Raw genomic sequence first — 24,786 nt, forward strand, 5'->3', positions numbered from 1 at the left:
ATGATCTCGGGGTCCTGGGATCGAGTCCCGCATTGGGCTCTCTGCTCGGCAGGGAGCCTGCTTCCTCCTCTCTCTCTCTGCCTGCCTCTCTGCCTACTTGTGGTCTCTCTCTGTCAAATAAATAAATAAAATCTTAAAAAAAAAAAAAATGTACCAAAAGAAAAGGAAATTTGAGTTACAGAGGGAACAGAGGGAGATCTTAAACCTAGCCCCACGGGTTGAGAAAGATCTGGAAAAATGAGCACTCTCATCAGAATCTGGTCCAAAAGGTCTAACTCTGTCCTAACAATTCTCACTTTAAGAAACGTAGTTCAAGAGAAAAATTGGGACATGGGGCACCTCGATGGCTCAGTCGGTTAAGCGCCTGACTCGATTTCACCTCGGGTCATGAGGATGACCCCCACGGCAGACCACACTGGGTGTGGAGCCTGCTTAAGATTCTCTCCTCCCGGGGCACCTGGGTGGCTCAGTGGGTTGGGCCTCTGCCTTCAGCTCGGGTCATGATCTCAGGGTCCTGGGATCGAGCCCCGAATCGGGCTCCCTGCTCCGCAGGAAGCCTGCTTCCCTCTCTCTCTCTCTCTCTCTCTCTCTCTGCCTACTTGTGATCTGTCTGTCAAATAAATAAATAAAATATTAAAAAAAAAGATTCTCTCCTCCCTATAAAAACTTTTTTAAGAAGATATTTGGGACATTTGCAAGTATTGTAAATGCTCAGAAATACAGGAAATCTCAATATACTAGTCACATAATTTTGCAAAATGTTACCATTAGGGGAGAGAGGGGCACATGGAGTCTGCCTCTCCCTCTCCACCTGTCTCTCCCCCAGTTCATGCTCTCTTTCGCTCTCTCTGTCTCTCTCAAATAAAATCTTTTTAAAAATTACATGTACATCTATAATTATCTCAAGAAAAGCCACATACAAAGATGCTCGCTGAAGTCTAGTAAAATTGAAAGTGATCTAAATGTCCAAAAACAAGAGACGTCAGATAAAACAATTAGTTTAAACAAATTATGGTACAATGAGGACTATCAGGTACTCCTTAAGAAGATCATGTAGATTACTGATTAACATGAAAAGATACCCTTACTGAGTGAAGAAAGCAGGTTACGAATCAGGTGAAGTCCCTGTCTGTTAAGTATGCATTTGTTGACAGAAGGAAAGCATATAAACACTCCTTAGAAAGAAAAGTCCAAGACATTCACCTTTTAAAAGTAGAAGTTTGGGGCATCTGGGTGGCTCCATTGGTTAAAGGACTGCCTTTGACTCAGGTCTTGATCCCAGGGTCCTGGGATTGAGCCCTGAGTAGGGCTCCCTGCTCAGTGGGGAGCCTGCTTCTCACTCTCCCTCTGCTGCTCCGCCTGCTTATGCTCTCTCGAACTCTCTTGGTCAAATAAATAAATAAATAAATACAATCTTAAAAGAAAAAAGTAGAATTTTGCTCCTGATCAGTAAAGCACTTGCTAAGACTCCAAATGAATACATCTCTTGACTTCATTCCTTAAGCCAACTGACATTCTAGAAGATAAAATTCTAGTGCTAATCAACCTGGTTATGTACATTTAGATCCTTTATAGAATAGCTATTTCCTACACATGAAACACTGCTCAGATAAATAGATATTACATCAGTTAGAATTACAAAAGAACAGTTGTTGAGAAAAGGTGTTCAAAGCTTGCATTCATGGATAAATAATACAATAAGCTTACTAAGCTTTTTTTTTTTTTTTTTAAGATTTTATTTATCAGAGAGAGACAGGGGGAGAAAGCGAGCACAGGCAGACAGAATGGCAGGCAGAGGCAGAGGGAGAAGGAGAAGCAGGCTCCCCACTGAGCAAGGAGCCCGATGTGGGACTCGATCCCAGGACGCTGGGATCATGAACTGAGCCGAAGGCAGCTGCTTAACCAACTGAGCCACCCAGGCATCCCTTACTAAGCCTTTTAAAACATATTGCATTCCACTGTTTCTGCTGCAAGGGAATTTTTTAAGTGGTTTCTGGCCATTTTGTCCTAAAACCCAAAGACAAAAAATATTTTTAATTTTATTTATTTGACAGAGATCACAAGTAGGAAGAGAGGCAGGCAGAGAGGGGGGAGAAGCAGGCCCCCTGCTGAGCAGAGAGCCCGATGTGGGGCTCCACCCAAGGACCCTGAGATCATGACCTGAGCTGAAGGCAGAGGCTTAACTCACGGAGCCACCAAGGCACCCGACAAAAATTTTTTTAATTCATTAACTTTGGCTTATAGAGTGATGGATATCTGTTCTGACCTGCCCAGTGTCCCCTTCCTCAATAATTCCACTTTTGGAAAACTATTCTGAAGTCCAAAAAACAAAAAGCTTGTGTCCAAAAGCATTCATTGTAGCATTATATACACTGGTGAAAAATTGGGAACAGAATAAGTGTCCTACAGTGGAAGAACTGGTTAAACTGGTACACTCTTACCATGTATTACAGTCATCAAAAGTCTTATTTTCCCAGAACATTTAACAACACGAAAGTCATGTTGGGTAGCAGGGAGAAAAAGATACAAAAACTATCCTGTATAATGTATCAAAACTCATTGGATTATATTATAAAATGATGCATTTTACTGTGAGAAACACTCCAATAAAAAGGTAACCTGTAGGGGCGACTGGGTGGCTCAATGGGTTAAGTTTTGCCTTCAGCTGGGGTTGTGATCTCAGGGTCCTGATCTCAGGATCCTAGGATCGATCCCCGAATCAGGTTCTCTGCTCAGCAGGGAGCCTACTTCACCCTCTCTCTCTGCCTACTTGTCATCTCTCTCTCTGTCCAACAAATAAATAAAAAAAATCTTAAAAAAAAAAAAAAAAAGGTAACCTTTAGGGGCATCTGGGTGGCTCAGTCCATTAAGCAGCTGCCTTGGGCTCAGGTCATGATCCCAGGGTCATGGAAACCAGCCCAGCAGTGGGGCTCCCTGCTAGTGGGGAGTCTGCTTCTCCCTCTCCCTCTGTTCCTCCCTCTGCTTGTGCTCTCTACCTTGCTCACTCTCTCAAATAAAATCTTTAAAAAATAATGAAGTTTAAAATGCTAACTTTTAGACAGTGTAAGGTTCAAATATAAACCGGTACTTTTCAGACTTGTACTTAAAAATCCATTGAGGTGAGGTGTGGTGCCTGGGTGGCTCAGTCATTAAGTGTCTGCCTTCAGCTCAGGTCCTGATCCCAGGGTCCTAGGATTGAGCCCCACATCGGGCTCCCAGCTTGGCAGGAAGCCTGCTTCTCCCTCTCCCAGTTCCCCTGTTTGTGTTCCCTCTTTCACTGTGTCTCTCTCTGTCAGATAAATAAAATCTTAAAAAAAAAAAAATCCGTTGAGAATCTTGTTGAACTGCAGATTCTGATTCAGTAGGTCTGGAGTGGAGTCTAAAGTGGCATTTTTAACAATTTCCCAAGTGATATCACTGCTGCTGTTTGGAGACCCAACTTGGAAAAGCGAAGGTGTAAACTACATACCAGTGCTTCTCTATGTATGGTCCCTAGAGCAGCAGTATTAGCATGACCTGAGAGCTTGTTAGAAATTCCAATTATCGGGCCCACTCCAGAAATGGGTAACTGGGTAACTTAAAAGCACTTTTTGTTCTTGTTGTTGTTGTTGTTTGTTTGTTTTTAAATATTTTATTTATTTGTTTGACAGAGAGAGAGATATCGAGAGAGGAAACACAAGCAGGGGGAGTGGGAGAAGGAGAAGCAGGCTTCCCGCCAAGCAGGGAGCCCAATGCAGGTCTCTACCCCAGGATCCCAGGGATCATGACCCTGGCAGAAGGCAGATGATTAACAACTGAGTCACCCAGGTGCCCCAAAATCACCTGTTTTAAGAGGGCTCCACTAAGGAGCACCCGGGTGGCTCAGTTGGTTAAGTCTGACTCCTGATCTCAGCTCAGGTCTTGATCTCAGAGTTGTTGAGTTCAAACCCCATGCTGGGCTCCATGCTGCCAGTAGAGAGGAAAGAAGGAAGGAAGGAAGGACGGACGGACTGACTCCATTTAATTCTAATGCAACCTGAAGTTAGAGTCCAACGCTATGTGCATTGAAAGGCCAACGGCAAGTTGCAGCAAAATGTCATGTTTTTCTTTGGAGAATGAGATATGGGTGATTTATTTTTTTCTTTTTTGCATCTTCCTATAGTTTATAAAAATAGTAAATGTTACATGTCTACTTTCCAAATGAAAATAACCATAATTTTTTCCAGGTTATAAAAGTAATATGTGGGTTCCAGTTCTAATATGATGCTGAAGTTGAACCACTCCAGGAATCAGTCTCATGTGTCTTTCAGTCATGTGAGGCACCATTGCAAATATGAGGAGTATGATGGTTAACTGTATGTGTCAACTTGACTGGGTTAAGGGATGTCCAGATAGCTGTGTGTGTCTCTTAGGGTGTCGTCTCCAAAAGAAATTATTATTTGAATCAGTTGATTGAGTACAGATCTCCTAACAACGTGGGTGGGCATCATCCAAACCCCGGAGAACCAGAATAGAACTATTCAGGGGGCCGAAGCAGACTTGGGGAAACTGAGTTTCTTTGAATCCCTATCTCTGAATCCCCACCTCAAATAACAGAAGCAGATCTGTGATAGTGAAGCTGAAATTCCCCCTTTCTTGCTTGCAAAGCCAAAGGGGGAAGGGGGTCTTTTTTAAAAAGACTACATTTCCCAGCTTTCCTTGCGGAAGGGCATCCTGGCCAATGGTATGTGAGCATCGGTCACGTGGCAGCTTCAAGGACTTTCCAAGAGAGACGTTTTAGCACTTACTTCTCCCACCTTAATCGCTTCGTGCGCGGCCTGGAGCGCGGCTGACACGACGGTGGAGAACGTGGGCCACAACGTGGGAGGGGTTGGGAGGAGCCTGCACCCCTAAGGACTTTGGAGCACAGCGCTGTCCGATACCACTGGACAGCCCACCAGCCTCCTCCTATTAAATGAGAGGGAAACAAGCTTCTCCCTTGTTTAAGCCAACTGTTTTTGCGTTTTGCTGTTACAGCCGAACCTAATCTTAGTTACAGAGCCAAGGGAGGAGGTAGCGGATTGGCAGGTCCTCATGGGTGATAAAACCGCAGAGCCTGGGGCGCCTGGGTGGCTCAGTGGGTTAAGCCTCTGCCTTCCGCTCAGGTCATGGTCTCGGGGGTCCTGGGATGAGCCCCACATCGTGCTCTCTGCTCAGCAGGGAGCCTGCTTCCCTTCCTCTCTGTCTGCTGCTCTGCCTACTTGTGATCTCTCTCTCTCTCTCTGTTAAATAAAGAAATAAAATCTTTTAAAAAACAAAACAAAAACGCAGAGCCGTAGGGTACAGGTATTGGGAGCCACAGACTGAAGGCGGGGGGAGAAGAGAGAGGAGCGGGGACCACCTGTGAACAGAAGGTCCCTTATCCGGAGGGTTTTCGGGCCGGGAAAGGGTTTGAAGGGTCAGACACTATGCCACGGAAGGGGTGGTAGGGAGGTGCCACCGAGTAATCAGAAAGGAACGCACCCACCCTCTGAGGCCGGTACCTTTCCCACCCATGGCGAGGGGGAAGGAAAGTGAGGGAGGAATTTTGCCATTAACCCGTTGTGGCATTTTCATTTCTACTCAGGACTGGACATTCTGATTACTGATCTTGGACCAAATCGGCCATTTCAGTGATCGCAAGCCTTAGAGGAGAGCAGAGTGAGCAACTGAGGCTTGCAACCCACCAACGTGATCATGGTCTTGGGGTGCAGATGACCTGCACCCTTTGCAATCCTCCCACCCCCCACCTTTGTTCATCCCCCTGGCAAATATTTACTGAGCATCTGCCAGGAACTGTCATAGGTGCTGACACAGGGCAGAGAACAGAACACCAGAGCCCTGCCCTCATGGAGCTGACATACTAATGGAGGAGCTGGGTGCCACACAGGATAAACAAATCAAAAAAAAAAAAGATACCAAGTATGTTAGGTAGTGACCAGTGCGAAGGAAATAAAGCTGAGAAAGGGGACAGGAAGGAAGGGGTTAATTCCAGCGAGGGCTGCTAGGGAAGGCCTCACTAAAAGGCAACACTTCTGTGAAGACTAAAAACTGTCAGAGGCGCAACAGGAAGGAGGAAATACAATTGTGTCTTGATGATGTCACTTACTGGGTACGACCGTGCTGTGGCAGCACGTGTGTCCATGTGTGACAGAATGGGAACTGGCTCCACAGCCCCACAGGCTAGGGCGAGGTGCCTGGGACAGGGATTGAGTGGGACGCCGTGCAGGTTGGGCCTCTTAGCCCGGCTCCCGATCTTGAGTACGGCCAAGAATGGGGCCATGTGTCACCAGCCCTGGACAGCATCAGTGACACCTCCTCTCTGGCTGGACAACGCTATCTGAGAAGGAGGTTGGGCCCCAGAGATTGCAGAGTCTCCCGTGTCTGGCCCTGTAGCATCAGGGGCTGGGGACAGCGCAGGGTGACCACGCGCCTACCCCACCCAAGCCCACCACCTCTGCCATTTTCCACTCCCGAAAGGCAGACAGTCTGCTGGGGTTTTTCCAGGCGGGGCCAGTGGCCTGACCCAGCAGGGATCATGAGGACAGGGCAGGGACCATTCCTGGACAGTCAGGAAAGATGAGGTGTGTCTCTGAGCCCCCATGACTGGGGCTGGGGGTTGGGGGTCGGGGAACAGCTTTGTCAGGAACAGGCAGAGGTCAGGGTTGGGAAAGTCAGCCATGCCTCCCACCCCACATCCTGTTTTTGAAATGTGGGGCCCTAGCATGTACTTTCCTTTGGACTTTGTCCAAGGCAGTGTCTCCCCACCCAGGCCCACTCCCAGAGGAACTCTGCATGACGGTGGGCAGGGTTCCCCAGCACATCCATCATTAGCCTAGGGGTTTTCCAGGCTGGGCTGAGCCCCTGGGCCAGTGTGAGTGAAGGGCACATTGCCCACCCCTTCCTGAAATCAGGCCAGGGGGTCCCTGTCAACACATGGAAAACTATACAGGCTCCCGTGGCTGAAGGGAAGAAGAAATGTGGAGGAGGAGAGTCTTGGCTTCCCCACTCAGAATCGGGCAGGCATGGTCCACTTAGGCCCAACAAAAGCCCTGGGAAACCAAGCAGGCCAGAGGGAAAGCAGTTCCATGATGGGCTCAAGCGCACGGGCTCCCAAACAGTCAAGCCCGGCATGGGACAGGGACCAGCTACTTATGTGCTGTGTGACTGTGCAAGTGGCTGAGACCCTCCCGGTCTCAGCTTCCCTCCCATCAGGGTAGTCAAGAGGACTAAATGAACTAATCTGTGTGATGGGCTCAGTGTAGTGCCTGGTCAAGACGAGGTGCCCAGGGGGAGGGGAATGGCGTGTGCGTTGGGCAGATTCCTAGAAAGGCCCACAGGGAACGAAAAAAGTGTCTCAGCCTGGAGGTGTCCTCCCCCTTGGCCACTCAGGTCCACCATGAGTCATCCTAACTCTTCTAAGGGACAGCTTCTCCTGCCACCTACAGTCACAGGATGTGATTCAGAGCCTTCTAGGAGAAGTCTATTTATTTTTCCCATTATAAAATAACACGCTTATTGTAATAAATCTGGAAATTATAGAAAAGCAGAAAAAAAGCAAAAGCTTTTATTTAACCACCAATGCTGATCACTCTTGATGCCTTAATGGTTTCCATATGGCACTTTTTTCCAGGCACAGGTTTTCTTTGTTCTCTGTAATATGACTAGGACCTTAGCTTTAAGACATAGAGCTAGAAGGAAACTTTGGGGTCACATGACCCAGCGTCTTCAGCTGACAAGTCAGGAGACTGGCCCAGAAGAGCTCAGTGACTTGTCCAAAGCCAGCAGTGACAGAGCTGCTGCCCCCAACTCAACACCAAACTTCTCTCCATCTTCCAAGGAGCCAGTCTGTTGATAGTGCATCTAGGCCTTCCAATTTGAGGGAGTCTGTTCCATGGGCTTCCATAAAGCACACCCCCAAAAGCAGTTGGTTCTGGTTAACCCCCTCCCCCATTCCCAGGTCACACAGCAGTGGGATGGGGGTAGGAGTGGGTTAGGGAGAAAGGGAGGGCTGGCAAAGCCCAGCAAGGGGCATGGCCCTGTGTCTGTTCCCAAGGGTGGAGCCAGGCAGCAGGGCCACCCTGTCCCTTTAAGAGAAGGGGGAGAGCAAGCCCCTCTCAGCCACTCTGTCCTGTCATCCATCCTGGCCAAATCCAAAAGGGAAAATGAAAGAGGGCCTGGGAGGAACAAGTCCCAGCCATCCCCCAGGATCCCTCCCTCAGCTCTAATACCTCAGCTCCAGCTCCAGGGTGAGTGGGGTCAGGTGAGGATCTGGGGGGGCTGTGGGACCTGTGTGGGTGTGTGTGTGTGTTGGGGGAGGTTCTCAGGAGATGTGGGAGGCTGGAAGTTGAGGGACACCAGGGAGGAGATGGAGAGGGCTGGGCCCCTATTCCTGCCACTCTGCGGTGGGATGGCTGGGGACCCCTAGAACAAAGGATAGAGTTAAGGAAGTGGGACTACTTTTGTGTCCACCCCACAATCCTGAGAGGAGTTCACTGCAATAAGCAGGGCAAGAGAAATGGTGAGCAGAGGAAGCAGGTGCGGTCCCTCTGGATCGGCTGGCTCCTGCCTCTCCCAGGGGCACCAACTCGGGTCTGGAGTCCTGGGCTGGAGGCCCCACGGTTGCCCACGGAATGCATCCTGGACCCCATAAGGTCACGCCTGGGTTTCTACTTCTACAATGCAGTGCGTGGCTGCCCTTCCTGAAGTCCAAGTTCACTCTCTACAGATCTGGACTCTGGAGGAACATACGGTCCAACCAAGCAGGCCCCTGGGTGTCTGGCTAGAGCGCCAGGGAGGGGCTTCTCCCCGGTACCTGCTGGTCCCAAGGGAAAGGGCACCTACAGTGGAGAATCTCCTGACCTCTCCTGCCCAGCCCCTGCTGACTCCCTAGTTCCCACAAAATCCCAGCTAAACCCAGGCCTCCCGGAGCCCCCAGGTTAGAGGAGGGCTCGCGGATCTCTCCGCACCGGCTGGCTGCGGGGAGGCCGACCCTCCGCTGACGGCCGCCCCCGCGTCCGTCCGCAGCGCCATGGGGGAGTGGGCGTTCCTGGGCTCGCTGCTGGACGCCGTGCAGCTGCAGTCGCCGCTCGTGGGCCGCCTGTGGCTGGTGGTCATGCTGATCTTCCGCATCCTGGTGCTGGCCACGGTGGGCGGCGCCGTGTTCGAGGACGAGCAGGAGGAGTTCGTGTGCAACACGCTGCAGCCGGGCTGCCGCCAGACGTGCTACGACCGCGCCTTCCCCGTCTCCCACTACCGCTTCTGGCTCTTCCACATCCTGCTGCTCTCGGCGCCGCCCGTGCTCTTCGTCATCTACTCGGTGCACCGGGCCGGCAAGGAGGCGGGCGGCGCGGACGCGGGGCCCGGGCCCCGGCCCCCGCCGCGCCGCCGCTGCTACCTGCTGAGCGTGGCGCTGCGCCTGCTGGCCGAGCTGGCCTTCCTGGCGGGCCAGGCGCTGCTCTACGGCTTCCGCGTGGCCCCGCACTTCGCGTGCGCCGGCCCGCCGTGCCCGCACACCGTGGACTGCTTCGTGAGCCGGCCCACCGAGAAGACCGTCTTCGTGCTCTTCTACTTCGCCGTGGGGCTGCTCTCGGCGCTGCTCAGCGTGGCCGAGCTGGGCCACCTGCTCTGGAAGGGCCGCCCGCGCGCCGGGCGCTGTCGCCAGGGGGCCGAGCGCGACGGCCGCCGCCACCGAGCGCACGAGGAGGCGCAGCAGCTGCTCCCGCCGCCGCCGCCGCCGCTGCCCCCGATCCCGCCCTCCCGCCGCCCGCGCCCCGACGACCCCAGCGGCCCGCCCGCCTACGCGCACCCGGGCCCCGCCGGCGACAGCGAGGGCGGCAGCGGCCGCAGCAAGGCGTCTCTGGCCACTGTCCGCCAGGACCTGGCCATCTAGAGGCAGGCGGCCCGGGCGGGGCGCTGCCCGGGCCCTTCCCCGGGGGCTGTCGGTGGCGCGGGGGCCCGGGGCAGGAACGGAGGCCCCGGACCGAAAGAAAGCGCCCCAGAGGACATAGTAGAGAGGGAAGTGGAGGTTCGCGTGGTGCCCAGAAAAAGTCGTGGTGACACCAGCTTCCCGCGGGCCTCTCGGCGTTCACACTTGGGTGTGGCCCCTGTGTGGGCTCTCTCTGTGCGTGCGCACATGTACACCTCTGTCCAGTGTGAGCTGCGTGTGCGCGCGTGCGTTTATCCTGTGTGAGCTGTGTGTGTACGCGTGTGTGGGCACGGGTGCGTCCTGTGTGGGCTCGCTGTGTGCGCGTGTGTGTGCCCATGTGGGTTCCGTGTATGTACAGGCATCTGTGTGCCCTGGGTGACTGACTGCATGTGAGAGAGAGAGAGAGAGAGAGAGCTGATCAGGTGCCAGCGACAGCCACCGTGGCTCCCTCCTTACCTTCGGGGGCATTGCAGGAAGTTCTCCCCTCTTGATGGAGCCCACACAGGGAGAAGAGAGGTGCCCCTTCACCCTGGGCAGGCCTCCCTGCGGCTGGGCTGGTGGGTACCACCCACACCCTCCGGGGGTGGCCTGGGCACTGTGGCCAAGGCCTCCCTTTGTTACAAGTAGAGTGGGGGTGGACAGTAGGGTTGGAGGGCAGGGCTCTGTCTTAGCTTCCCTCCCTACCCCTGCTGCTATTCCCCAAGTCCATAAACATGCCCAAGTTCCTTCCTTCATGGAAAGAAATCTGCCCCCAAACGTGCTCCGCCCCCGCATTTCCCTGCAGCCACCACCATCTTCCCTCCTGGGGAGATACAAGAGTTACCTAGTGGCTGCCTCTTGTCCCCCTCCTGTTTCTTCTCCACTCCCATCTGTCTTCCTCCCTTGCCCCTGCAGTGGGGTTGCTCTCCCTAAGATCACTCAGGACCTAAGTGACCTTCAGGGGCCCCCATCTGCCCCTGCCCTGGTCTTTATCCAACCCTCCTTGAGCAGGCCACCCCCACCTACCCTACCCTGCCTGATCTCCTAGTCCACCTGCTCACGCCCTCAGGGACTCCCTGTCATCAGGGTAAGGCCAGCACTGGAAAGAGGCTTCTGGAGTCTCACCCTGTCCTGTTCTGCCCCAGCCCCAGTTTGCGGGCTTCCCACGGTATCTGTGCTCCAAACCGTACTGCGTCTTCTCTTCTTGCCAGGCACAGTGACCCATCTCCTTCCAGAAGTTTGATCATGCTGTTTCTTGGCCTGGTGCAACCTGCCTTCCACCCTAGCTAATACCTACCTTTTGGTCTCATTTGGGAACAAACAGGTCCCTTCCCTCACAGTGCCTGCCCCCAAGGTGCATCTAGATGCCTATGGCACCCCTACTTCCCCAGGCAGAGCACGCCTGCTGGATGGCATCACTGCCCACCCCCCATCAGCCCAGAGGAGATGCTTAGTAAATCTGTGTTCATGAGGAGCTGAAGTTGTCCCCGAGGCCCCAGGGCTTACCTGTGCCCGTGGTGTGCAACAGCATTTCTCTGATGATGGCCAGGTATGTGTGCAAAACCTGGGCCACGAAAAAACTCAGATGTGGACTTCCAGCTGTTTTCCAGGTGTACTCATTCAAGAAATATTTGTTGAGCACATACGCTACGCCATACAATGTTCAAGATCAGCACTGTTCTGTAGACATAGGATGTGAGCCACATGTGTAATTTAAAATTTTCCATCAGCTACTTAAAAAAAGTAAAAGGAAACAGATGAAATTAATTTTAATGACATATTTTCTTTAACCCATTGTGTCCAAAATGTTATTTCAACACATCGTCAATATAAAAAAAATTAAAGAGCTATTTATTCTTTCTTTGTACTAAGCCTTTGAAATCTAGTGTGTATTTTATGCTCAGAGCATAAAATGGCACATCTCAATATGGACCAACCACATTTCTTTAAAAGATTTTATCTATCTATTTGAGAGATTGAGACAGAAAGAGCATGAGTGGGGAGGAGAGGGAGAAGCAGGCTCCCTGCTCAGGAGCCAGCTGCGGGACTCGATCCCAGGAGCTTGGGATCACGACCAGAGCAGAAGGCTGATGCCCAGCCTACTGAGCCACCCAGGTGCCCCTGGGCCAGCCATATTTTTAAGACTCGGTCACCACATGTGGCTAGTGACTGCCATATTGAACAGAGCAGATCCAGATGTTGGGTGAATAAAACCTGCTTTCACAAAGCTTCCATTCTGGTGGGAAGGCAGGCAATAGAATATATGCCAGGTATCACTCAGAGTAAGATGAGAGAGTTACTATTGCTGGGGAGTGACATGGACCAGAGTGCAGCAAAGAGCTAGCCATGAAGCTGGCTCCAGGAAGAGCATGCTGGGTGGAGGGAATGGCAAGTGCAAAGGCCCTGAGGCAGGAATACACTGGGGATGTTAGAGGCTAGCAAGGAGGCCCAGGTGGCTAGAGTGAAGTAAGGGATCAGGGGGGGTCACCAGCACCTCAAATGTAACCCCAACTGCCTTAGTTCTCCCTCTCAGTGCTGCTGTCTCCATCCACCCTGACCATCTCCACCCACTACAGCAAGAGCCTGTCTCCTGCCCACCTCCAATGTCCTGTCAATCACCTGGTCCTCCCATTTTGCTACCTAAGCATTTCCTCCCTTTACCCACTCTCACCCCTTCAGAGGCTGCCCAGAGTCAGCCCTGACATCGGTGGCCTGGAGTGCTCCCACAGCTTCTGCCCTGTTTCCTGCAATTCCAATCCGAATAGCTCACTCACTGGCTTGAAATCCTTCACTCCCATCGCCCACAGGGTCAAGTCCAGCTCCTGAACCAGCCCTGGACTGAGCCCACACCAGCCTCTTCAACTTAACTTCTTCTAGCATTCCAACCAAAATAGTTAAAGCAGAGAGAGAGCTGGTGATGCTGGTTTCTTTTCTTTTCTTTTCTTTTTTCCTCTTTCATTCTTTCTCCTTTCTTTTCTCTTCTCTCTCTCTCTCTCTCTCTCTCTCTCTCTGTTTTTAAGGCTTTGTTTACAGGAGCATGGGTGGCTCAGTTGGTTAAGCTACTGCCTTCGACTCTAGCCATGATCCTGGAGTCGAGGGATCGAGCCCTGCATTGGGCTCCCTGCTTGGTGGGGAGTCTGCTTCTCTCTCTGACCCTCATTCTCCCTCAAATAAACACATAAAATCTTAAAAAAAAAAAAAAGAAATATTTTATGTATTTATTTGGCAGAGAGAGCGAGAGAGCACAAGCAGGGGGAGCAGCAGAGGGAGAGGGAGAAGCAGGCTTCCCGCTGAGCAAGGAGCCAGATGCAGTGCTCGATCCCAGGACCCTGGGATCATGACCTAAGCCAGAGGCAGACACTTAACCATCTGCCCTAGCTGACAGTTTCTGATCGCATGAAGCTTTATCCCCTCTGGCTAACTCTTCCCCTTACACTCTCAGAAGGCTGGTAGGGAGCACCTTTTCCAGGAAGCCTTCTGAAACTTGCCCCAGGCCTGGTTAAATGACCAGTGCTCTCATAGGCTCAAGACTTAGTCACTGCTTTCCCCAGGTTGTACCCCAGTCACCATCCTTGGGTCAGTCTCTTCTGTGGAGGAGGGGCGCCAGACCCAGTGCAAAGCACATGTCACACCATGGTCGAGAAATTGCTCAGCGGCGATGAGCTGTGAGCCACTGAGGGCAACCTCAAGCCCCAGGGTCAAAGGTACTACCCCGGGGTGGGGGGCACTCTTTAAATAATGAACCACTGCTCTAGTCGCCACAGTGAGGGTGGCCTTCTCGGCATTTGGTAGGCTGGTAGGCTGACACTAGAAATGCCAAGATGCCCTCCTGCAATACAGAATTATCACGCGTGGGGGCGCCCGTGGCTCAGTCAGAGGAGCATGGGCCGAACTTGGGATAGTGAGTTCAAGCTGCACAGTAGGTGCAGAGCTTAAAAAAAAAAAAAAGAAAAGAATCGTCACACATGACTTTAGAATGTTCAACTGGACAGTCACAAAGGGAAAACCCTCTCCATAATTACCTGAGCATAAAACCTGATTCTGTTCTACATGTAAAATATTAGGGTTTTGTTTGGGGATTTTGCGGGGTGGGGGGTCAGGTGGCATTGTCAGCTTTTATTTCAACATTCACCCAGATTCCTTACGTTTCCTGGGTTTCTTGTACAGAATGGCTTCCAACCTTATCACTTGTTTTATTTAATTTTATTTATTTATTTGACAGAGAGAGAGATCACAAGTAGGCAGAGAGGCAGGTAGAGAGAGGAGGAAGCAGGCTCCCTGCTGAGCAGAGAGCCCGATGGGGCTCGATCCCAGTACACTGGGATCCTGACCTGAGCTGAAGGCAGAGGCTTTAACCCACTGAGCCACCCAGGCGCCCTCCTTCTCACTTATTTTAAATACCAATGCATTAATTAAAAAGTAGAAATAATCATGGGACCCTGTCCTTACTGCCACGCAGCTGTGTGCATTAACACGCTGAAATTCAGTCCTTTCCCTCCGTTTCTCCTTTAGACTACAGTGTGATAGCATAGCGATTTTTGTAAAGCACGTGGGTAGGTATGTTATGTTAAATTCCGGTCAGATACATAAACAAAATGTTAGAAAAAATTTTCTGGAGGAAGAGAACTCCTGTCCCTATGCGCACTCAGGTCAGCCAGGTGGCGAAATAAGTGAAGCGCTGCCGCCACCTGGTGGCTGAAATAGAAATGGCAGGTAGACCCCTGCGGAAGGAGCTCTTCCTGCCCAGAAAGAAAATCTCTCTTCCTTGCCCAGGAGCCCTGCCAACCCACCCCAGACACAGCCTCCACTGCCACCTCCCTGGAGTCCTTAGACCTCAGTGCTTGATGCTTCTTTGGGGGCATCAGGGTTCCAGGAAAGACCTCTTGCTGAGAGGTGGAAGCCCTGAGTACTGGGCCGCCATCTGCGACTATTTCTCTCTGTGACCCTGGGCAAGGGCACTACCCTCTCTGGGCCTTGATGTGTAGTGGGAAGGGTGGATTTTGATGCCACTACAGGCCTGCCACACTTGATCCTCTCAGCCTCTCAAATTCCCTTGCAACTTGTCTTCTGTGCCTCCTGCCTACAGAGTGACCTCGGGGGTGGGCCGGGGAGGGCAGGACTGTCCTTGAAGGCACAGGGATGGGCTGGCCTTCTAAGCTGAAGGCCAATCCCATGTTCTTGTTAGTTTGCCAAGGGCTACCGATCCGGGTACCCATGCCAACTGCCTCTCCTGAAGGGCAAGTCCAGAATAGAACTCTGCCACTTAGTGACCCCCAGACTAATCTCTGGCTTCCAAGGGCTCAGGACTCTCTGAAGGCAGACACTGGCTTCCTCCCTCGGACCAAGCTTCCCAGAGAGCTGGGGCTGGCTTTCTCCCTCAGAATGGGGATTCCTGAAGGTGGGAACAGTTTCTCCTCTCCCCTTCCCACCTCCAGACTGGAGCTTTCTGACACGGGCTATATAGACCCCTTGACAGAGGGCTTCCCAAAAACAGGCCTATTTTGTTCCACCGAAGACCCCAGCACAGCAAGGCAGGTCCCAAAGGCAGCTTGGCCCCCGGGGCTCATACCTGACCCCCCAACCCCAGATACCTGCCCACTCAGCGGGAGAAGGCAGCAAGGCAGTGAGACTCTGAGACATGTGTAGAATAAATAGAACTTTATTCTTTATCCAGTAGATCTCAGTGGAAAGTCCAACAGTAACAGGTGCACCAGCGGGCTCTGAGGGGATGAGACCCCAACCCCGGGGCAAGGAGGGCAGGGCAGAACCAGCTCCCTCAGCCTGGGGGTGCAGGGGGTGAGGGGAGGGAACCCCCTGTAGGCCCGTCCTGCGGGGCAAGGAGGGGGCACGGGGATGGGGGGGGGAGCAGTGGGAGGGGCAGGCCAGGGAAACGGAGGAACTCAGGCCAAGTGTGTCTGTTGGCCCATCGGTCCACTGTGTGTGTGTGTGTGTGTGTGTGTGTGTGTGTTTGTGTCTGTGTGTTTGTGTGTCTGGGGACCTTGTGGGCAGTGCTGGTGGCTGTGAGGCTGGGGGACAGGGGCAGCTTGAACTCCCTGGCCAGCCCCTTCACAGTGGGGGCTGGAGGGCTTGGATGGTGTTAGCCCCGATGGAGAGGCAGCTCTGCCAAGGCCACAGGACTGAGAAACACACACAAGCACACAAGTATGTTCTGAGAGCCCCCTTCCTCTGCCCCCTGCCCTGTCTCTCATGGTGGGCCCCCTCCTTCTGGGGGTGGCCTGAAACTGTCCATGCCCAGTGGTTAGGCAGAGGGAGAAGGGGAGGGCAGACCTCGGAAAGTTAGTACTTCACAGTTTTAAAGAGAAAACTGAGGAGAAAAAGGCTGGGGAGGAGGGCCAGGGGGTGCAGGGACGTGGAGAGAGAGTGGGAGCCCCTTCTGAGCCGCTCCCCTCCCCCAAGACCCACCCACCTCCAGCTCTGGATCCAGCTCCCCCCAATACACAGCACAGATTCCTTCAGTATAAATGTGCTTAAAATGAAAATTCTTATTAAAAAAATCAAAACCAAAAAAAAAAAAATTAAAATAAAAACAAAACCAGCGAGAATTAATACCTGGGGGTTGGTATGGCAGGGTATGTACAGGGGAAACCCCCCACCCCTGGCCCGCCCCCTCTGTCACCAACCGAGGCAGGGGGGGCTTCCCGACCGGGGGGCAATGGCTTGCGGGTTCTGAGTATGGGGAAGCCAGGTCCTGGCATTTGCTGGTGATGAAGATGTGGCGAGGGGGGCAGAGGGCTGTCTTGATGAACACGAGGCCCCCAGGCTCCATCCTGAGGCCCAGGACCAGGGGTCCTCACTCAGTTCACGACCTTGCCCCTGACGTCAGCCCAGGAGGCAGGAGCAGGCAGTCCAATGCCCGGGCCTCCCTCTGAAGAGTCGCCGCCTCCTCCCTCCTGTCCCCGAGGAAAGAGAGGACAGGTGGGGGGGCAGGGCTGGTGGGGGTCGCATGGTTGGTAGAAAGGCAAAGAAAAGCCAGGGCGCGGGGTGAGGGCTGTGTCCACGGGGCACGGGCAGTCACGGGGAGTGGGTGGCCGGGCTGCTTCTGTTCGAGCTGGGACTGAGGCTGGGGCTACAGCTGCCGGGTGGGGGGGCCAGGCCACCCCCATCCCGCCCCCCACCCCCTGGCTGTCCGCTCAGAGTGTCCAGGCCCTCCGAGTTCTCCAGCATTTCCTGGATGAGAGGTGGCATGGAGCCCGGGATCTCCATCTTCAGGGTGATCACCCGCTCAGCCCCTGGCAGGAAGGAGGAGCAGAGGTCAGCCCGTGGGCCCCCAGCCTCACGAAGCTCCAGGAAGGAGGGTGTGGGGCTGGAAAGGCTGGTCCGACTCCTATCAGCATCCGCTATGGACTGAACTCAGGGCTCGGTTCTCCGACATAAGCCGGCTCTCTCGGGTCCCTGGGTCTAGGGGGCAGCCGTGGTTCCAAATCCAGGCTCTGGGGTCAGACTGCCAAGGGTTGACCCAGGGCCCTTCCTGCATACTCTGTGTTATGGGTTCTCCTACTGACACCTCCAACACAACTGTGTAAACACCATCACGATCCCCATCCCTCAGGTGGGAAACTGACGCTGAGTTGTGAAGGGACCTGCTCAACACACGCTGCAGAGCCAAGCCCTCAACTACCAGGCAAAGGTGACAGTGCCCCCCTCAGAGCTCCCAGGCAGGAGGAGGTCACCGGGCCCCGGGGAAGGGGCATCACCTTGGGCACAAAGACATGGGCTGTTGGCTCCCACATGGGTGGCCTGACTCTGGGCACGGGCAGGGGGTCCGGGGCCAGGTGTTCGGTCCGGCTCTGGCATACACAAAGGGCACAAGCCTCACCCTTAGCACTGATGCTTCGCAGGTCTGTGATCTTCATCAGCATCTTGGGGAACATGTGGGGGCGGCTGGGCCTCCGTTTCCGCACATAGACCTTCAGCGCCTCCAGCAGCGGCTCCTGAAGCATGTCCACCCTGTCTGGCTGCTCCAGGTCCTGCCGGTCTGAGGAAGCAGGAAGCAGGTGCCCCTTGAGCAGCAGCCCCGGCAAGCAAGGCACACGGCTGCACTCCCAGCCTAGGCCACTAGGGTGCGCGCTGGGCCCGGCCAAGGGCTGAGGATCTCTGAGGCTGGGACCTCCCCCCATCCAGTGCAGTGGTTGGGGTCTGTGTGCTGTGAGAAAGGCCCTAAGAGGCCCTTAAATGGGAGCAGAGAGGAACTGGGGTAAGGGTCATCCGCAGTCCTCTCTGGCAGCCCAATTCATAGGGGCGAGACCTCTGAACACAGGCGGTGCTGTCCTCAGGCAAACGGAGGATGCCCAGGGAGGTCTCACTCCCGTTAAGGATACCAGCTCAGTATATCAAAGCTCTTAACAATCAAATAATCAGAGCAGCCAACAATGACTGGGCCTTGCTATAGGCAAACTGTGCCTCACTTATTGCCCTCTTGGTCCCCCCATCAACTTTATGAGGTGGAGACCCTTACTGCCCCATTTTAAAGAAATAGGGACTCCGTGAAGTTCGGCAACCTGCTCGAGGTCACAAGCTGGCCAGGATTTGAACCTGGGTGGCCTGACCCTCAAGCCCGCACTCTTAAGCCCCCCAGAAGGGGCACAGCCCACCAACAGGGAAGCAGACATCAGGCGTCTGCCTCTACTCCCTTGCTGTGTGGCAGCCGACCAGGCCCTGCCCCCCTCTGCATTCTCTGTTCATCCCTTTGAGAGGGGCCTGATCGAGGCCAAGGTCCCCTTCTGATCTGACCCTGGGCTTCTCCCTGGCAGAGACTCCGGGGGGCCACCCCAACCCCCGGGCCTAGCCCCCCAGCCCCGCCCCCCCTGCCCACCTCCACAGATGAGACAGATGGCACTGAGAAGCCCAGTCTCAGCATCATCCATCTCCAGGGGCAGCAGCTGGTTGGCGAAGGCGAAGACCAGGTCCGTGAGGGGGCCGAAGCCGGCATTGTGCATCTGGGTCCGGTTCAAGGTCAGCCCATCGGAAAAGGTCATGGTGTCCTGCTCGGGCGTGTACCGCGTGCAGATCCGCAGGATCTGGGTGCAGAGGGTGCACGGGTTCAGGGACTCGCCCCACCTCCCCAGCACTTCCAGTACCAGCGGCCCCATGGGATCACCAGGCAGGCGGCCAGACCAGTGCTGTCCCATAGAACCTTCTGCAATAATGGAAACAGTCTATGTCTACACAGCACTCAAACAGCAGCCATTGGCCAGCAGAGCCATTGGGCCCTGGAAATGTGGTTAGTGCAGCTGAGGAACTGAACTAAATTTACTCTTAAGTTAAACTCAAAGAGCCACACACAGCAAGCAGCTACTGTCCCATGCACACAGATCTAGATCACCTAGAGGGAAACTAGAATTTTCAGAAGGCAAGGACCATAGCAGATTTGGGTCTCCAGTCCAGGCCTGGGTACACAGCAGAACTCCATGAAATGTGTACCAGCTTCAACCATTTCAAACCCTGATTCAGGTCTGAAACTCCTGCATCTAGAACATGGGAATAGCGGGTTCCCCAGAAATGCCACACCCTGCTCCTCCCGTCCCACCCCTACCAGGAAGCTGCAGCCTTGTCACCTTGCAGGTTCCCTGCCCTGGAAGTGGCCAAGAGGGGACAGGTGGGCTGAGCCCACCAGGGAAGTCAAGGAACGTCCTTCCAGCCTTGATTTTGGCAGTTCCCACCAAGCACACCCAGCCTTTGGCCTGGTCACCCTCGGCCCCACCAAATGCCCTGCAGTCCCCGGAATCCAGCTGCTCTCACGCCCTCCGGCCTGTCATACCCTGTTCCTGTTAGGGCCGTCTCACATCCCCCTTCTATACAACCCAGGGTGCCCCCTCCTCTGGGATGCCTGGCTGGGGCCCCGCAGCTGTGGCTCTCTCTCACACAAGGAAGGGACAGCCCGCCCCCATCTCCGGCCAGCACTCAGCACGGTTTGGTAACCTCTGTTTACGTATTTGCTGCCTCCACCCACAGAAGCTTCTCGAGAGAGGGGCCGGCGCTGTGTTCACCTCCGTTTCCTGACACTTAGCTCAAGGCCCGGCCACACAGGGTCCTAGGTGGATCTTTATTAGACGGAAGAGGCGGGCAGATGGGCAGCAGGGCAAAAGGCTGAATGGAAGGATGGGGTGAGCGTGGATGGATGTGTGTGGGGGTGAACGGGTGAAGCAGTGTACATCCAGATGCGGAGGGGCTGAGGGAATAGGCGGTCACGTGGGGGAAAGGAAGGGTGGACATTGGGGTGGTGGGCACTCGGACAGATCGATTCCAGATGTGTGTTTGGGGAAGGAGGCTATCTGAATGCCAGGAACTCCTCCAAGGACTCGGGGGCAGTGGCCGGGGGGGCGGGGTGCAGACCCTCACCAGGATGTCCAGGCAGGCAGCCTTGAGGAGGGTGATCTGGTCAGCAATGGTGAGGGTGGTGAAGCCGGGCAGTTGCTTGGCGAACTCCACAGTCTTAATGATGCACTTGGTGGAGAGTTCACTGAACTTGTCCCAGAGGTCAATGTCCAGAGAGACACGTTGCTCTGAGCTGTTGTTCTGGGAGGACGGGGCAGAGTGAGGGCCTTCTCCTCATGTGCCCCTTCTCGGCCTGGCTCTGCCGCCCCCACAGGCCCGCCCTCCACCCTCTTCGCTTCCTGAGAGCTCCCTCATCAGGAAGCAGAAGGAGGAGGGAGAAGCAGAGAAAGGACCCAGAAGCCCGGGCAGGGGTGAGGCGGGGGAGATGGGCCCGGTGTAACTGGGTGCACCCCCCTCCCCGCCCCACCAGGCTGGGGGGAACCATACCGTAGTGTATTTGCCCAGCTGGCAGAGGGCAGGGAAGGTTTCCTGGTGCGCTTTGCGCACCTTCTCGATGAGCTCCCCGACCTCAGGCGTGAGCGTGTAGCTCTCGGAGCACTCGGGCTTGGGCGCCTCCTTCTTCTTCTTGTTTCTGTCGTTCCTCACAGCTGTGGAGGGCAGAGGCCAGGGTTACAGCAGGTGCGGCGGCCCACCCCCACCCGAGCTCCTCCCGCAGACGGGCCGCTGCGGCTGCCAAGGACGTCACCTGGCCGGGCCTCGCGCACGCGCGCAGGAATGCACACGCGGGAGTACACGTGTGAGTGCACACACAGGAGGGCATGGGCAGGTAAGATGTCTGCGCACGGCCTAACCCTCCATGCCCAGCAACCCCAATGCTGAATCTGGCCCCAGCACGTCACAACTGCACGCATGCATGCTCACGCGCGCGCACGCGCGCGCGCGCACACACACACACACACACACACACCCCTTGGCCGGCCCACAGTCAGCTGAACCCCACACATCTACACAAGCCCACACTCCAGGAGCACGGATGTCCACGGCTGAGAGCAAGTGTGCAGGGGGGCCTACCTCTGTGCTCTGCCTCCCCTGCCCCCTACCCCGACTCCCTCTGCAGCTGTCTCTCTGGGGGTCCCTGGGACTGGCTTAGAGCAGCTCCCCAGCCTGAAAGTAGGGGGCCAGGCGGGAGAATCTCTCGGCCCATTAGCTGGGGGAGCTGACGAATCACCAGGGGCACAGAGCGGCACACACCACTCGGCTTTAAAGAAGCGATGGGCTCGTTACCAGCCGATTATCCCAGACACACAATCACTCACAGGGCCAGTGGTGGCGGCTGCTGATGCTGGAGGAAGACAGGGTGGGGGTGGGGGGCCTGGGGAGGGGGCAGCGGGTGGGGGTGGGGGGAGCCGGCATAATTTGGAGATCACTCATGTCGATTCTGCAAATTCAATAAAGTGCAAGGGAGAGGGGGGAGAGGGAGAGGGAGAGTGGGGGGGATAATTTGGGAAGAGAAAATTGCAGCTGTGACAAGACGTTTATCATTCGGAAGCTTTAATTCTATTGAAATGGCAGCTGCTCAGCTCCGGGGCACAGAGCAGCCGGAGAGGAGATGGAGGGAGGGAACGGGGGAGTCGTTGGTCGGTGGTGGGAGGGAACCAGGTCCCCACCCTGGTCCCTCTGCGCTAAAAAGCTCGGGGACTGGAAGGCGGCAGAAGCAACGGGGAGGAGGTGGCACTGGGCCCTGAAGGGAAGGGTCCCAAGTTGACACCCACTCAACAGCACTTCCTGGGCGCCAGACCCCGCGTCCTTCGCCTCCCATGGCAGGAGGCAGCAGGCTGCTGCAGGGCCCCTCTGCTCCCGTCTGGGACTCCTCATGTCTCCCCACATCCCCTCCCCCCCCCCCTCTTCCACTGCCCTCCCCACAAAGGGCTAGGGGGTCCTGCAGCCCCCCTCCCCCACCCCATCCCCCAAGGCTCAGGCTCCATGGCAACGGCCACGCAGACAAGGAGGCGTCTGTCAGCGTCATTTATCTCTGACATCATCAATCACCGGTCACCACGGCAACACCCATGATTCAACACAAGAGGGTCTCCCTGTCCGGCCCTCCCTCCCTCCCTCCATCGGGCCTCAGCTGAGCCCAAACTGGAAACCCCCAGTTCCTCTGGGATCTAAGAAGTCCCAATTCTCTCTTCCAACTCTAGATCCCTGGCTTCACCAGACAATGGCTTTCAGATCCCTGTGCCAGCAGCACCCACCGCCACACACACACACACACACACACACAGCACCTAGCACCCCCCAGTGCAAGCCTCCCTCAAGAGGCATGATCCAGGGGCCCTCAGGTATGCCCTGAGTCCCACCCCAAAGCCAAGCAGGGCCTGGAAGCGGACACCACATGCACACATGTGTGCAAGCACACACAGCCAACAGCATGCCAACACACGGATGTATGGTTGGATACACACATGGACAGACAGGTCCTCTCAGCTACACACAAACCATCCTTAACCATAAGCCTGCATACCACGCAGCGGGCTCCATGGCACCCCCATCCCCACGAGCCCAACCCCACGTCCCTACATCCCCTGCCTCTGAGGAGCGCATCAGGCGCGCGCCCGGGGCACTCACACTCCTTGGACATGCCCACTTCAAAGCACTTCTGCAGTCGGCAATACTGGCAGCGGTTCCGGGTCACCTTGTTGATGATGCAGTTCTTGTCCCGGTGACACGTGTACACCATGTTCTTCTGGATGCTGCGGCGGAAGAAGCCCTGGGTGCAGAGGAAAAGGAGCCGGGTCAGCCACACCCGTGGTTGTGTCCCAGCCACACCACGGGAGCAGGGCTGGCCTGGAGCCTCAGCCTTGGAGGCAGGGGGCCAGGCCCGCTGCTGTCTCAAGCCTTTGGCCTTCACCCACCTGGGCAGGCCTGACAAGGTGAAGAAAACAGTCCACCTACAAGGACAGCCCCCTCCGAAAATGCCAGTGCCGGCCTCAACACGGCAGGCGGACAGCCGTCTTCCCACAACCTATTATTGCCACCATTCTGGCTTCCTCCCTCCGGGGGCAAAGGACCTCAGGGCTGCTAGTGAATCAGGGAGAGGGGCAGATGGGACTCGATGGGAGAGAGGCAGGGCTCTGGAACCCACATCCCTGGGCTCAGAGCACAGGAGGAAGAGGCCACAGAAGGCCATACACAGGCCAGCCAGAGAGGTGGAGAGGCACACGTGATCTGGAGTAAGGCAGCAGGACACACGTTCACCAACCCAGCAGACGGGCACTGTAACAGGCTGATCTGGGCTGGTCAGGGTCTACACACAGGCCGACCAGAGACAAACTGGGAACAACCAGATAGGACAGGTAGACCCAAAGAGTCCAAAGCCTTGTGCTTGGCCTTGGTCTCCACCCCACACCTGGGGAGAGCCACTCCCCGCTGAGGGGCAGCCCGTTAAAGCCGAGCCCCGAAGCTGAGCAGCTTCTGCGCCCCAATCCCCAGGGCAGACACCGACAACAGAGGCTCGGGCATTGGGGAGAAGGGAAGAAGCCAGGCCCACAGCTGCTGGGAAGGTGGCAGCCATGTCCGTTCCCTGGAGTCTAACTCGGGCCCGGGGAAACCCCGTCAGACACTGGGGATCCCACAGCCCGGGCACCTGAAGGAGAGGCCAATCAGGGCGCCTGCTCCTAACCACCTCTGCCAGGCAGCCATGGTGAGGCTCAGGCAGGGCCATCGGGGGCAGGCCTCCTGGGTCCCTAGCCAAGAGCCAGTTGGCAGCCAGCTCACTATGACAACCCAGGTAGCAAGCAGGAGCAGGGCGGGTGCCTGCCCTGCCCGCTGGAGGATGGAGTTGGGGAGAGGGGCTCCAGCAGGAAGGGGACCTCTGGTTTGGGGGTCCCTGGTCATCTAATGCAGGCTTCCTCTCCTCCACGGCTCTGCCACCGTCTGCAGGGAAGGAAGCCAGAGCAGCAGTTTCGGAGACATCCCCCCAGCAAAGGGCGTGCTGCAGGACGAGGCAGTGGGGACATCCCATTTATCTCATCAGGCCTGTCCTTCCCAGTGACCCTGTCAACTCACCTTGCAGCCCTCACAGGCGCTGACCCCATAGTGGTAGCCTGAGGATTTGTCCTGGCAGACAAAGCAAGGCTTGTAGATGCGGGGGAGAGGGGGCGGCGAGGGAGGGCTGGGCACTATCTCTTCCGAACTGCTGCTCTGGGTCTCGATGGCTAGAGAGAGAAGAGGGGAGGGGCGGTTAGAGACCCAGGCCACCATCCCTAACACGGCACCCACCCTGCCTCACAAGCTCCCCAAGGAGCCTCCCAGCCTCACCACTGCTACCAGGACTCTCAGTCTGGGGCAGGGACAGTCTCAGGAAAGCTGGGACTTCTCAGCCAGACTTGGACAATGAGCTGCCAACGAAGCTTCCAGCACCCCATCACTCCTGCCTACTCCCCCAGGACCCCACCTTCAAAACCAGAAAGATCAGAGGATAAACCATCAGATTTGCATGCAGACAGGACTAGGCATGGGGACTGGGGGAGGAGCCGGCCTGGCTTTCCAGCCCCTGCCCCACAGGGTAGCCTGGCCCCATCCCC

General features: G+C 55.4%; 2 protein-coding genes across 8 annotated transcripts in view; one reads left to right on the forward strand and one right to left on the reverse strand.

Annotated features, from left to right (window-relative positions):
- Positions 1 to 8,974: 8,974 nt before the first annotated feature.
- On the forward strand, positions 8,975 to 11,735 carry GJD3 (gap junction protein delta 3). Its single transcript, XM_059378623.1, has one exon. The coding sequence runs from the start codon at positions 9,029 to 9,031 to the stop codon at positions 9,887 to 9,889; it is 861 nt and encodes a 286-aa protein (XP_059234606.1). The 5' UTR covers positions 8,975 to 9,028; the 3' UTR covers positions 9,890 to 11,735.
- Positions 11,736 to 16,387: 4,652 nt separating this feature from the next.
- The window catches only part of RARA (retinoic acid receptor alpha), a 43,900-nt gene continuing 35,501 nt past the window's right edge, over positions 16,388 to 24,786 (reverse strand). For 6 of the 7 annotated variants that reach the window (XM_059380409.1, XM_059380408.1, XM_059380410.1 and 3 more), the window contains 7 exons: positions 24,269 to 24,417; positions 22,829 to 22,970; positions 20,687 to 20,847; positions 20,264 to 20,440; positions 18,738 to 18,942; positions 17,742 to 17,900; positions 16,388 to 17,154 (listed from right to left, as the gene is read on the reverse strand). In XM_059380409.1, coding sequence (XP_059236392.1) covers positions 16,937 to 17,154; positions 17,742 to 17,900; positions 18,738 to 18,942; positions 20,264 to 20,440; positions 20,687 to 20,847; positions 22,829 to 22,970; positions 24,269 to 24,417 — 1,211 coding nt within the window. In that variant the 3' untranslated portion in view covers positions 16,388 to 16,936. Of the gene's footprint in view, positions 17,155 to 17,741; positions 17,901 to 18,737; positions 18,943 to 20,263; positions 20,441 to 20,686; positions 20,848 to 22,828; positions 22,971 to 24,268; positions 24,418 to 24,520; positions 24,657 to 24,786 lie in introns of all 7 variants that reach the window. The other variant, XM_059380412.1, reaches the window with a different exon arrangement.

This window comes from Mustela nigripes, chromosome 16 (assembly GCF_022355385.1).
Source record: "Mustela nigripes isolate SB6536 chromosome 16, MUSNIG.SB6536, whole genome shotgun sequence".
NCBI classification, from domain to species: domain Eukaryota; kingdom Metazoa; phylum Chordata; class Mammalia; order Carnivora; family Mustelidae; genus Mustela; species Mustela nigripes.

Excerpts from the sequence above, each read along its gene's own strand:
- GJD3 (XM_059378623.1), top strand. The coding sequence starts at position 9,029 with ATGGGGGAGTGGGCGTTCCTGGGCTCGCTGCTGGACGCCGTGCAGCTG.